Consider the following 13,948-nt stretch of genomic DNA (forward strand, 5'->3'; position numbering starts at 1 on the left):
CAAAGATCTTCAATTTCAGTGCAATTTTTAAAAGCAGCTGGCATGCCTTTATGGTGACCTTTAAATTGCTCATGGAGGAGTTCCATCTGACGTAAATCTGTATTCTTGAGATGAACTAGCACCAAAACTTTACAGCTTGTCGTTTTTCCTAGCAACCTGGATGTGGCAACCTTTTCCAGAGAGGCTCCAGCTACACTCCTTTCATTTTCATTAATAGTCGTCTGCCAACAAAATGAAACAAAACAAAAAAAACCAAACTCCAGGCTAAATGAACAGATTCTTTTCCATTCACTCGGACTTACCCTACAGGCTAATAATTCTACAACTTTGTTTTAAAATTCCTGTTCTGATGTTGTGATGCATGGGGAGGGAAGCCCCGAGGGACTCTTGCTGGTGGCAGGGGGTTCTAGGTGCACAACAGATCTACCTTGCTCTGAGGACAGAGTTCAGAAGGGAGTTTGCCTTGGGCAGTATGTCATCAAACCAAGACGAAGGTGCTGTAAGTGAACTCAGCGAGGACAAAAATCTATTTTGGACCAAAAGGCAAAAAGCTTGATCATTGTGGATCTTTGGTATGAAAACAGACCGTGAGAGCGAACCTTCATAATCCTTCTGAATTGAGTTTTAAGATACCTGGGCTCTTGAAAGAGGAGAGAGCTTCCGTGTTCTTTCCACTGCTGACAGCAAAAGGTAGTTGGCAGGGGAGAGAAACCACCTCCTCTCTCCACCGAACCCATGCTCTAAGCGCAAACAAAGGCAGCAGAGAGGGATGTAGCTACGCCAGAAAGGGAGCAGGATCCGCAAGAACCCCAGAAAGTAGGGCCAGGGAACCGGTGAACCATTCTACCGTAGGATGAGGAGGAAAAGAGGGTTTGCTGGGCAAACAGGTCCAGTATCTCTCATCTGGTCTAAGTCACAGAGTCCATAAGCTTGGGGTTGTAGATTCCAGAACAGATTTGCAAATGGAAGAAAAACGTTTATGATTCTAAGAACAGGGAGAGGTAAGTTCCCACTTCACCTGATGACCCACTGTTCCCTTTCTGATATCTCTGGCCTCCGTTTCCAGAAGATTTAATTTTGCTGCTAACGAGGTCAAAACAGAAGTTACTTTGCTCATTATCCTAGCTGCTGCTTGGTTTGCTGTTTTGCTTATGCTACTAAGGCTAGCCTTGCCAAGAGCAGCACATCCCCTTCTCAGACATGACTATGACAAGATCTTATAGAACTCGTAAAATTTGGTTATAATACAACGTAAGAAGTTAGACGGCAAGCATTCTATGCATTCTAAAGAGTCTGCTCCTCTTTCTCCCTTCACTCGCTGGTAGTTCAGCTGCTTTTTTGTTGCTTAAATGCAGCGAGCTGGATTGATATGGCTCAATAAAGTTAAAAGCCTCCGAAATGACATTCCCGAGTTTCCCTTAAGCTATGTCTAAAGTCTACATTTCAAATGCAAATCACTCCTTAGAAGCTTCCATCTTTTCCTGGCCCTTCCCAGACTTCTCTCGCTCAAAATCACTGTCTAAAGTTCCCTGACTTACTGCGTATTCATATGGTAATTACCTGTGCTAAGAGCGTTAAGTCTGAATGAAGTTCAGTGTGCTTTGAAAGAGACAATACACCATTTGCAATTATAATCTCTACCTAATCAGTTATGAACAGAATAGTTAGTTATGGCTAGCATTAGAAATTAGTAAAAACTAGAGCAAATTCAACAAAAGTCCCATTGACTCTTACTATACTATTCGTGCTATTTTTACTTTCTTAAAAGAACAGGGAGACATGGGGACAGCTTCCCTCCATTACAAGTAGGTTAGAGCAAATAATAGGATGTTATCTTGTGTGAATATAACACGCTCAATTATGAGAAGCAGCAGCTTTGAAGTACTGTCTTAGTTAATTGCATAATTGCTATTGTAGCCATTACAAACTGGAACTTACAAAACAGCGAAAATTCGTGAGTTGCAGCAAGCAGACACGATTCAGGTAGATTTCTCAGTCAGCTCAGAATTAATTAGTAAAGCCTATCTGTGCTCCCAAACCACAAGAAGTAGCATTGTTCTTAAGTATGCACGTGCAGAATTTTGTTCAAACACTCTCTTGACAAAACATTATAATATTATCATTGTAAGTTACCTCAGTGCCTTCTACTGTAAAACCCTAGGATTTTATTATTTACAGAATATCATCTCAATCACAGCCTCAAATGTAGTCCTGTAATGAAACAACCACAGAATTACGTGTTGGATAGATAAAAGTACACATGGAAAAGAAATCACAAGACTACTATTATACAGGCAATATAGTTTTATTATGTTCTTTCACCAACTGTAGCAAAAACATTTAACAACTGAATGAATAATCAAGGGAACATAAGTGTCAACAGGAATTTCAGAATTATGTTCTACATTTTAGACCAGGAAGGCTTGACAGGGAGAAAACAAACCATATACACACTGTAATAATAGTCTCTATTATGAAGATTTAATGCCTTCTTTAAAAGCACTGCAATTATTGAGGCACCTTACTGCAGGTTATGTATCATCTCCTCTTTGGCAATGAGATGTGTGGTTTTGTTAACTAGGGCCATTAGTGAGTTGAGCTTGTGAGACCAGTCATTGAGGATATTGTTGGGGTCCTTAGGCCTCTGGAAATTGATAATTCCTGCCAGCCTGTCTACTTTAGCAAAGATGGTCTTATTCACTACCAGGTTAGACAGGAACTCCTCCGATTCCTGCAAAGACAAACAGCACTAAGTCAAGAAAATAGCATTTATATCTCCAAACCATCAGAATTCCTCCCAAACAGCATTAAAGCACAGGGAACAAGATTTTCTTTATACGTAACAGAAATACAGCTGTAGTAATATTGTACTTAAAAAAATGCACAATACTTGAATGTTACACGTGTTCGCACTGCAAGGTGCTAGCACGATCTATTAAAAAAACTTTTTTTTTTCCCCATTTGACCTGTATCTGGTCATGTTAATCATGTTTAATATACTACATCAACAGACTTTTATACTTTGGAGTACTTGGCTACACCGATATTAGAACAAGCCATCTGACAAGCAAGGCAGACGAAACTCCGTGTGAATTACTGACCGCTGTCAAAAAAGGTTTATTCCGAGTTTGTGGAAAAGAGCAGATTTGATTAAAAGACAGCAGGGTAAACCTTTTCATTTGCAGTTGAAATACCAATCTGCCATAATGCATGAATCTCTTTGGAAAGCTCTTGAAAACACAAAGGGGGATGACAGGAAGACAGTTCCCAAAGCGCAACCATCTACAAACAGGGGCATTTAAAGGTGAGAAACCTTGTATCTTCAGTCAGTTTTAATCCCACTGACAAGAGCTTTTTAACACCGAAACACAAGACAAGCAGCTCTAGCATTTCAGTAAGACCTTGAATATAAATGAATTTTTAAGAGCAGCTTTTGCCATGGGCACATGCGTCAAGACATTGAGTTCTGCCTGGATTAAAAAACAGTTTTCCAACTCCCAGAAAGGCATGAAAATACACTCAAATCTTAGTATTGCCTAGTAAAGTGTCAAATATTTGGATTAATACTATTAGTCCCAACAGCATTTTATGCTACTTCTCATAAAAGAACACAATCAACCAAGTTCTCTTAATGCTCCCTGTCTATCTGGCCTCCTGCTAAGAGCTGGTAACAGGAAGAGGGGAATTTAAATATTAAAGATGAAGGTAGGGGAGCTGCAAGGATAACACAAAGACAGATATACAGAGATAAAATAACAAAAGGTATATCCAGGAACACTCATAAACACACAAGCATAAACCCTAAGAATTTTGCACCAAGCAGTGTATTTCTGCAATGCTGTGTCTTTGTGCACTGTCTGTAAAACAATGCAATGATGATCTATCAGACCACTTAGACCTTCTTAAGCTAAAGAGAACTCAAATTCCTATTAAAAGAGAACGTTACTCTGCTGAATACTTACATTTTTGCCACAAACGCATGCACACATACACTTCCATGCCGTTTATAAGGATAAGCAAAGGAACACTTACATCAACGGACAGATCCAGGAGCTGTGCCATTCTCTTCATTGTAATTCTGGTATAATATTTAGCCATTATTCTAATATTCTGGAATAAAAGTGTTCAGAGTAGAGGGTTATGTGCAAAATATAATTGAAGCAGGCTGCAAAAATATAAAAGTCAATGTTAAAAGCAGATTAGGAGCTATAGTGCTCTAACGCAGTCCAGCATAAGGCACACGAGGGAGTTGTGAAAGTTCTTTCGCTTGTAAAATGTATAAAAGTCTCTACATGACAAATCATTAAGTAATTAAGTCAACTAATTATGAACTTAATACAAAGCAAGACTTTCAAGTTTCTGCTCTATTGAAATGAGAATGCTAAATCTCACAATTTGAGTGCAATATGCTCTTTTTTCTGGCAACTATGCCAAATGCCTATCTGTAATAAAGATATATTTTCAACATTTTATTTGCTCATATAACACCGCGGGAAAGGCAAGTTGTCTGCTGCCTTTCTACATACACTTTTTGTTTCTCTTTGTAACTAAAATATGGCAAGCGAAAAGCATTTTTAGTTGAGGCACTGAATGCATAGCTAATGCTTAAAGACAGCCATACTCACATGTTCCACAACTCTATTCTTTAAATCTTTCCATCTCCTTTCACCCTCCTCCGTACAGCCAAAAACATCTGTTGCAGGACTGTCGAGGGATCCTTCTCTCAATTCTTTCCCATATTCTTCAACTAGGGCAGTCCATCGCATCAATTCCATGGTGGTAAACAGTTTTAGGAGGTCTCTAAATGGTTTAATAAACTTGATTTACAATCCTGTATTAATAAGGCTCATTTCATACTTAAATAGATCAAAGAAATAATTTTACATGTTTTAATTTTATTACCATTAATATTCATTGTTCTTCATGAATACACTCTGTAATACATCACACAATCAGGGAGCAGCTGAAGTCAGACCGTGTTTCTAATAAAGACCTTTCTCTTACAAAGAGACATTTATTTTAATGTAGAACTTGCACAATCATGAAACTTTTGCAGTATTTTTCACACACCATTAAATTCTGAGATGCTTACACCAGGCTCGGTGTCAACAGATTTCACTTGCAGAGCTAGTTTCAAAGACACTTTTTCTTTTACCTAAGAATTGTTTATTAGAAAGAATACTTACTTATACTTCGGGATTTCCTCTAGCTTTTTGTCACTACTAATTCTGTGCACCAAATCAGACTGCTCATTGTCGTAAGGTGAAAGAATAACATAAAGAACAACGCTCTTCAGTGCCTGTTTAAGAGGAAAGAGTGTGAGGTTTCTTCCATAATTAGAGGAATTGAAAACACTGCTCCGAGAGCTTAGAGTTTAACATCTAAAAGGCTTAAGCCCAGCATATTAAGAAGTTAAGGTGAAACTGATGTCACCTTGCAGAAACAAACCCCCATTCACAGTGATACATTTAAATTGACTCAGCTTAACTAAAACTGTAGTATTTAAAATACATACATGAAAAAAAAATCTTTTCAAACGTGTAACATCTGTACTGCATACACAACAGTATCATTTAGACCACACTTGCACAGCTGTTTCTAATTTCTGCACTTCTATAAAACAGACATTCTCAAGATTTCAAAGACAATAAAACGATGATGTAAGTTATAAATATTCATTTGAAATCAACTTTATTGTATCTGTTTTCAACTAACCAATTTGTTAATACAGCCATTAAAAAAACCTTCGCACAACAGACTGATGAGCTATTTAATCTGCTGTAAATTGATCTGGTAACGAAATGGGTATTTGCCACATGAAAATACAGACATTTGGGATGTGATGGTTTTTTACCTGCTGCCACTTTTCACTTTCAGCCTGGATACAGGGAGTATCATAAATGGCTCTATAGTGCTTACAGATGGAGAGGTAGGAGCCTTCATGTTGATCCAGCTGGATCATTAAGTTGTAGTATTTCAACTTTAGTTTCTGAAAGAGTATCAAACAGTAAAATTAATACAGCTCCATGAACCACGTAAATTAAATCCAACTGGACACCACAAAACAGAGGGATTCAAATACACTTGAACCTGAAGAGAAGCACGTCAGACTAAAATTGGGATGGGGAGAGGAAGAATCCTCCAATGACTTACTTCTGTGTTTTCTTCTTGAAAAAATTTTGTATTAATTTTTTTGCTGATAATTTGAGTCCGAATGTAGTCTTTTACAGCTAGACAGAGTCTCATCTGCTCCAAGATAAATTCTACACGTTCTTTCTTTTCCATTGAACCATAGGTTTCCACCTAAAATGAAAATGTAACTATTTAACGCTGTCAAAGTCAAATCAAATGAAGTCTTAACTGTGCAAGAAGAGTGGAAGGTTGTCAGGGTGGGGAAAACAAAAAAAACCCACCAAAACACCAGAAAAAAAACAGCTATTCCACAGCAAGTGAAAATGCAGAAAAGGTTATTCAATTTGAAATTATAGCCCCCACTTACACCGGAAGAATCCACTAACACTAAACTCAGTGCACTACCTAGAGAGTTGAAATCTCTTTTCCAAATGAGAAACACTCTATGTAACCTAACCCCAATACTAACAAAAGCAGTTAACTTCCACTAATAAGAGTTTATCTCGTTCCAGGCATTTCTGCAGACGTACCCGATTAAGTTCTAAACAATAAACTAAGAGCGGTCAGGATTAAGTTTTATGGCTGACGCAATTTTGAGTTCTGTGGTGTGTTACCTGCAATTCTTGCAGAATAGAGGCAGCTTCTTTCACTTCACCATTCTGTTCTTTTATTGTTGCAAGTGTCTTTGTCAGGCGAGCACGTTCAATTTCCACGTATATCTGAAACCAGAAGTAGTATTTTAAACATTGGAATTTTCTACGGAGTGCAAACTCTAAGACCACAACCCCACTAAGACTTATATTGGATGTTTTCATACAACTAATTAATTCCTTGTGTACGCCTATACTATACTGATACTATCCACAACATACACAGATAAAATATGATGGATAGTTGACACACTGGAAGTATTTGGACCAAATTAATCTAAAAAATAATGTCTAAATTCATCTACCATTGTTTAAGCAAACACAAAAGGAATGAAGTATTAGATATTTCGTCCGCTAAAATATATTGAAACAGGTATGAAGTTAAGACCAATGGTTCACGCATACTAAGTACTATTGTTGTCATTATTTCACTCACTCCTAACCATCCATAAATCAGCAATACTTGATTAGTAACAATTTAGACTGACTTTGAACAGGCAAAAGCCACAACAGTAATACAAATTTGCCTTAACGCAGAATTGTTTATTTTCTGTAAGTAAAAAGAATATTATGTAAGTAATTAACTTGGTATAATGCTTTGATATCACCTTCTGGTTACCGTTACTGTAAACGTATGTAACGCCTTGCTAAGCCCAGGAGAAATTAAACTAAACTGCTCGTTTCTCTAACAACTTCAAATACATAACATTTTAAAAAGTTAAAACCAAACAACATTTTAGAACTCTGAAATATCTACGTCATGGAAATATGACCAGTGTTTCAGCAAATTATTTAAATGTGAAATCTGGAAAGTATTTGCAGTCTTTTGGAAAGAAACGCACTACTTGACTTCTTGGGTTAATTTAAAAATATACTTTTCCTCTTTTTTGAACAAGCTTAGAAAATAATATTAAGCTATGCTTTTAAAGAAGGTGAACATTTTTATTCTACCTTTTAGACATTCAGTCTTAAAACAAAATCTTACTTTTCCTTCTGTAACCATACGCAACGTGTCAATTAAGCGCAGTTTGACTGGTAAGTCTGTGATGTCTTCAACGTAAGTGCAGCACTGCTGGACCATTTTAGCAACTGCCTAGTACAGTAACAGAAGAGAAAAACATACTGTGTTTTTAGATTTCTCAAACACATTCAAACTATAACACTCAGAGATAAGTACTAAATAATTGCATACCAAACTAAAGAGACTCATCTCAACAAAAAGCACGCAACATACATCTAATCACTCTGATTCATAAAAATGTGTAAAATTATGCCAGCAACTGATGCTAGAAGTTAATAAATGCTGTCCTCTCATTTCTTTCTTCTCAGTTTTTCCAGTGATACTCAATTCATCCCATGTGGTTCTCTCTTGAAAAGTACTACCCCTCTTCTGCCAAATCCACACAGCTCTCACATGGACGGACAAAACTTATCTGTTTGCCCTAATCCCTGCACGGCTAAAGGGAAGGTACATCTTCTCTGCAGTGTGTGCACTAGCCTTTTGCTTTAGGACACCTGTAGATTTTTCGGGAAGGGAAGGAAGAGGGGTAATTATTTCTGACTGATGCTTTTCCATCTCCGCATATTCCCAAGTAGCCACTAATAAGCTAGCATCCTTCAGTGGCAAGCACAGGTAATGGAATATGTTCTTCTGGTAACAATGCTGACAAAACTATTACAATTATTACTAAATAACCTACTTCTAAAAAAAAAACAGAATGGAACTTCTAGGAACTTCTTCCTCAAGAAGCAAATTCAGCTGAAGTGATACAAGTCTTCAGCCACAGTTTGTGCAAGTAAGAGAACTAAACTGTATTCCCCTTTTATACAAACTCCTAATGTTTCTGCACATTAAAAAGTAGGTAACCTTTTTCTTCCAAAAGCAATGATGCCATTAACATTACCTGTTGCTAACTTCTAATTAAGTCAAACTAAACACACAGCGCAATAAACTTTGTACCTTCTTAAATGCCTGTGCCTTCAGCTATTCTGACAGCCAATTTCTTAGACAGAACTGAATTCCAGAGTACGACAGTTTCAAAAGCAAGCGTGTAAAGCATACCCCTTACTTGATCACAATAAATTGCAATGACTCTGTTCAATATACACCTCATGTGAACATGAAAAATTAAACATATGTCTACAATACAGACTGCAGAAGAGTGTAAAGATGAACTGACGTCTAAAAGGACTTGAATGCACTGAAAGAGGAAAGGTCAGAGCTGTGTTGCCAACAATGGCAAGCTGGACCACACAGAGATCAGGCACAAGGGGAAGACAGACTAATTCCAGACATCGGTTTCATTATTGGTTTTCATCATGGCTACCGAAAAATGTCAACAGATGCTAATTCTGGGAGGTGCTACAAAGTCAGGAAAGTCCCTACGCATGGGGTGGAATCAGATACATAATACAGCTCCAAATATAATTTTATTTTTTTGTTTCAAAGGATTAAATTCACCTGTTTTAACTGACTTCTTCTCTTCGATAGAAGAATAATATTTTCATTAAGAGCATCCCAGTCTTTAGCTTCATAACACATTTTCACTATAGCAACTAAGATACGGGATGTGGAGACCATATCAGATGCCTGTAACAAAGAATCAGCATATTAGTGATGGGTTAAACAACCTGCAGACCTCTATCACTTGCACCTCTATTGTACAAAGGGAAAAAATACTGATTATATCTAGCCTCATTGATTTTCTTTTTAAAGAAAAGAACAACAGAAGAGAAAGACTGATACTCCATTTCCCTTCATGACTTTAAGGCAATGGAACAAGGGGGTGTGTAGGACAACCCAGAATAAATGTTGCACACCATATGCTACTTACCGTTCGTGTTTGTTTTTCCAAGGAGAGAAGGTTTTCGATTACTTCTTGCAATCTTCCTTCCTAATGTCATAAGCAAAGAATTACCACCATAAGTGAAGAAACAACTTAGTTTAAATTGATTGCAGCTCTAATTCTCACATAAGGAAAAAAACGTAAGACTAGCCTGTACGCTCATTTTTAAGTATTTTATTCCTTAAAAAAAGAAACAGACATAGCACTAATTTTAAATATATGGTTCTACACATAGATTAAACTGGAAAGGTACTAGTTCCATTTTTGCCTAATACATGCTATAAGTTGTCTGTCTCGAGCGAGAAACCTAGCAAGTTTCAGACAGGTTTGGTTAGCTCACATTCACTGAGCCAGATGGAAGACTGATTTCTTTCCTAGCCAAAACAAAGCTTTAAGTGAGAACAGATATGCAATTGGATGCCTTGGCCAAAAAATTGTTTTACTATGACTTTCATCCACATTCATCGTATCTTAATTACAGCATATTATAGAAAGCATAAACTACATGCTTTACAGTCTAAGCCTGAAAGTATAATAGTCCTGCTTTTTGGGTTTTGACAACTATATCTGCCTTTTTTTGGAGGAGTTAAAGATACCACAACGTACTTTTAGTCCCAAGTTGTAATTCCTAGCAAATATCTTGTAAAAAACATTAATATGAGAGAATTTGTAACTGCCCATGACACCTGCGAGGCTGCAAAAAAAGGTTAGCAAATAGAAAATCAGTAACAAAAAAGAAAAAATTAAATTTGTTTCTAAGACATATCTAACCTACTGAAATCTTTTAAACCATGCACAATGGTTTTTCAAGGATGTGCTCTTACTGCCACAAAATTTACATGTTATGCAGCAATGAAACATGGTCACAGTGTCCATACCTACGCAGAGCTGTGCCTGTGTGATAAAACATCTGTGCCTACTCTCCATACAATACAGTCTTAAGATAGCGTAAGATGCAATTTTCTTCTCTTAAGGCTACTACCTTCAGAATCCTACAATGTGCTACGTAGTACAACATGTCTATCACAAGGAGGCACGTGGATCAAGCAAGAGTATTTGCAGCATGTAAAGAATCCAATGCCATCCTATTGGGACAGAACATAACAGCAAACCCAATCTGTCTGAGGTCTGAGCTGCATAAAAATCTCTGCTACAGAACAAGTCCATAAAAGAAACCTTATGATACACCATATGCACGATTACCTCTACAATCCAAATAAACTAGACATTCTGTGGCCATCTATGGCTGGGCACACATTCACGTTTGCTCAGCAGATGCCAGACACCGTATCAGTCTGCCATGGCTCTGGCCCTCCATTCCAGTCTTTTGGGGCACGTACAAAAGCGAGTCAGAAGCATACAAAGCGCTGCCTCTCTAACCTGACACAGGACCAATGACACGAAGGCAGCTTTGGCGCACAGCAGTCCTAGGATGAACAACCACCTCCATGTCTACCCAGCCGCGCTGCCCATGGAAAGCGGCAGCAGGGAAAAGCCACGTCCCCTCTGGTGGACTCGGGCCTTCCTGTCCCCTTACCCGCACGGCTGCACCCCGACATCTCCTCTCGCCTCCCTCACCGCCCTGCTGCCCGCCCGGCCGCACACTGCCCGCGGAACGGCAGAGCAGCCCCTTCTTCCGCCCTTCCCCAACAAGGGCCCGAGCCCCGGACCCCTCAGCACCCCATCGGGTGACAGGAGGCGGCTGCACGTCGCGCCGCGCGTCCCCCCGCCACCGGGCCGCCTCCCGAACGCGGCCTAGCGCGCCCCACGCCATGACTCAGCCCATTCGCACCGCCGGGCTCTCCCCTTCCCCTCACCTGCGCCAGCCGCTCGCACTCGGGCAGCCGCTGGTCCACCGTCGCGCTGTAATCCACCTCCATTTTCACGATGCGGCCGTCGGCCCGCTCCGCGCCACCCTCCGCCATCTCCCCGGCTCCGCTCCGCGTCCCCCTGCGAACACACACCGGAAGCAGCCAAGCTCTGCGCGCAGGCGCGGCCGGGACAGCCCCGTGGAAGGCCCCCGCGCCGCGCCACACAGGCGCTGACGGAGCCACCTCCGGCCGCCTCAGGACCCGGGGCGGGCCGGGGCTCAGGGGGCGCGCCATGTCTGAGGGGGTCGGTCCCTTCCGCGGCTTTCGGCCGCCCCGCCGCCGCTGAGCGCTGGCTTGGCTCGCGTGGAGCCGTGCCCCGGGCTGGGGGGACCCCCGGGAAGGGGCAGCTGGTGCCAGATGTGGGGCAGTGACTTCCCCATGGAGGCCAGTCACGGCCCTCAGCTTGCCCTGCGGCCTTCTGCCTCAGCAGGAGCGTAGGTTTTCGGCACAGTCACCACAGCCAAGGTGTTGCTCCTACCTTGTGTGTCAAGGGCTTGAGACCTTGATACGGTCCCAGGGCGGTGAGCCAGTAGGATCGTGGTTTTATGCCGTTTCCCCACATTTTGAGAGAACCATGCCATGTTGCCGTGGCAGGCCGCACCGCAGTACGGCCTCAGTGGAGGACTGGACTTGCGGTAGCTGGTGATTTCTCTGTGGTGATTTCAATGTATCTCATGTCCCAGCCAAAAGTCTCTTAACCCTGCATTGCTGGAGAGATGGGGAAAAGGTAGGAGACACAATGTTTCTTAAGAGCACAAGGACCCTGATTTTAGACAGTGTTGCGCCATCATGGTGTTTGATAAGTTGTTGTGAGATGTTGGTGCAATACTTGTGGTTATAGACTGCCAACGTCTCCCATTCCAACACAAGTTTCATTCACTGGAGAAATTCAGAGAAACTCACTGATATTTGCAAGCAAACAACTCATAAGGAAATACTGATCAGTGAATGCCTTATGTCTTTGGATGTTACTTAAGACTCCCTGAAAAAATAAGTTACAAGGAAATTACGTTTTGTGTTATGTTACTTTATGACTATACTGCATACATAACAACAGGTTAATATGTCAAAAGGGTATTTGAGATAACTGTTTTAAATCTTTTGTTTACAGAATTAAGACTGAGTTACTACATCTGCTACACTGGCGTAAATTCAGATTAATTCAATTAAGTGAATTCAGAGCTATAACAATGTATTTTGGAATTGTGTCCCATACATGCTTTCCAATTAGCGCAGCACAGACCATGGACTTCTAGTCACTTTCTATTTGAATTCAAAATTCAAACTTGATTTTAAAAGTCTAGTAACAGAATTTATCCATTATCCTTAATAATTTTTAGTTATTAATTGATCTAAGTACTGAAAATTCATAAATGTATCATAGAGAGTGTATGAGATGTTCTTTCCTAACTCTGGTGATTTACAAATTTTTACATAGCTTTGAATACTCATTTTGAATTTAGCTTGTTGTAACATTAGTATATTTTTACAGTCCATGGATAGGCAGTGATGGCTTTCAGGGAAGTTAAAAGTCAGACACTAATCTAATTGAACGTATTCCCATACACAGTAATTTTGATTCAGACAGTGAGTGGAAGAGGAATATTAATGCATATTGCAACTGTTATCTTCCTTTACCTACATAGGTATGCTGAGAGACAAGGAGGCAGCTTTTGCCTTCAATGTAGACTTCATGAAGGACTCAAAAAACCCACTAAATTCTTATTCAAAAGGCCTTAGCAAAATACCTGGAGAAATAACTTGACTTTTACTGTCTCTTATTGTGAAGTGACATTCTGCTGACCCAAGACCATCTGGACTTAATGTTCAGCATGATTTAACATACGGCTTTTTTCCCCCCAGGTCAAAAGTGAAAGATGAGTGAAAAATGTCTTATTTTTACAACTGATCATTGAGACCATCTTGCAGAGGTAAGAGTAATGGTTTCTGACAATTCACAGGAAACAAAGAACCAAAACTGAGGCATGCTTGGCAGAAACTTCCTGGCTAGCTGGAGCTAGACATTTTCTCTCTCAGCATGTTCCCTAGAAGCATTTGGTAAGCATGCTTCGTAGAGAGTCCCAGGACAGAAATCCTAGAGGGAGTTGTAAGGGTATTGCTGTGATTATTGTTTTTTTCCTCCATGTGTATGCGCAGACAGCACAAGACTGCCTCTGGCAATAAGTATGGGGTGACTGAAGAATGTCTCGCTATAGGTATGGAAGTAATTTTGGTTTCCATTTTAAGTACCTTCTGGATTTGACACACTACTTTCTTTACACAGATCTGCATGCTTTATTATTTTAAACAGAGCTGTAAGGTTTGGTTTATGTTAAAGCCTGTAATAGGTAATAAACTAGTTTACGTCTTTCTCCTGCTTTTATTTAAATCAATGTCTGCCTAAAATTGGGTAGCATCAAGGCCCTATGCAACGAAGTTTTTTTTTACA

At 39.9% G+C, this 13,948-nt stretch overlaps 1 protein-coding gene across 2 annotated transcripts; it reads right to left on the bottom strand.

Moving 5' to 3' along the window:
* Positions 1-2,286: 2,286 nt before the first annotated feature.
* PSMD12 (proteasome 26S subunit, non-ATPase 12) lies at positions 2,287-11,629 on the bottom strand. Of its 2 annotated transcripts, none has more exons than XR_012589980.1 (11): positions 11,446-11,629; positions 9,617-9,676; positions 9,244-9,372; positions 7,768-7,875; positions 6,747-6,851; positions 6,154-6,303; positions 5,855-5,989; positions 5,187-5,299; positions 4,626-4,800; positions 4,033-4,165; positions 2,287-2,731 (listed from the first exon to the last, which is right to left on the bottom strand). XR_012589980.1 is itself a non-coding variant. In XM_074608119.1 (11 exons), exons 1-11 carry the CDS (start codon positions 11,551-11,553, stop codon positions 2,522-2,524), a joined length of 1,371 nt encoding a protein of 456 aa, XP_074464220.1. In that variant the 5' UTR covers positions 11,554-11,624; the 3' UTR covers positions 2,287-2,521. The 2 variants fall into 2 exon arrangements, 1 of the variants encoding a protein (XP_074464220.1); XM_074608119.1 differs by having other exon boundaries at positions 4,033-4,110; positions 11,446-11,624.
* Positions 11,630-13,948: the final 2,319 nt, after the last annotated feature.

The sequence above is a fragment of the Larus michahellis genome, chromosome 14, assembly GCF_964199755.1.
Source record: "Larus michahellis chromosome 14, bLarMic1.1, whole genome shotgun sequence".
Taxonomy (NCBI): Eukaryota; Metazoa; Chordata; class Aves; order Charadriiformes; family Laridae; genus Larus; species Larus michahellis.

Excerpts from the sequence above, each read along its gene's own strand:
- PSMD12 (XM_074608119.1), bottom strand. The coding sequence starts at position 11,553 with ATGGCGGAGGGTGGCGCGGAGCGGGCCGACGGCCGCATCGTGAAAATG. Across the intron at positions 6,852-7,767 it reads GTATGGTTACAGAAGGAAAA|ATATACGTGGAAATTGAACG; the intron begins GTAAGATTTTGT and ends TTCTGGTTTCAG. Across the intron at positions 2,732-4,032 it reads TCCTGGATCTGTCCGTTGAT|GAATCGGAGGAGTTCCTGTC; the intron begins GTAAGTGTTCCT and ends TTGTCTTTGCAG.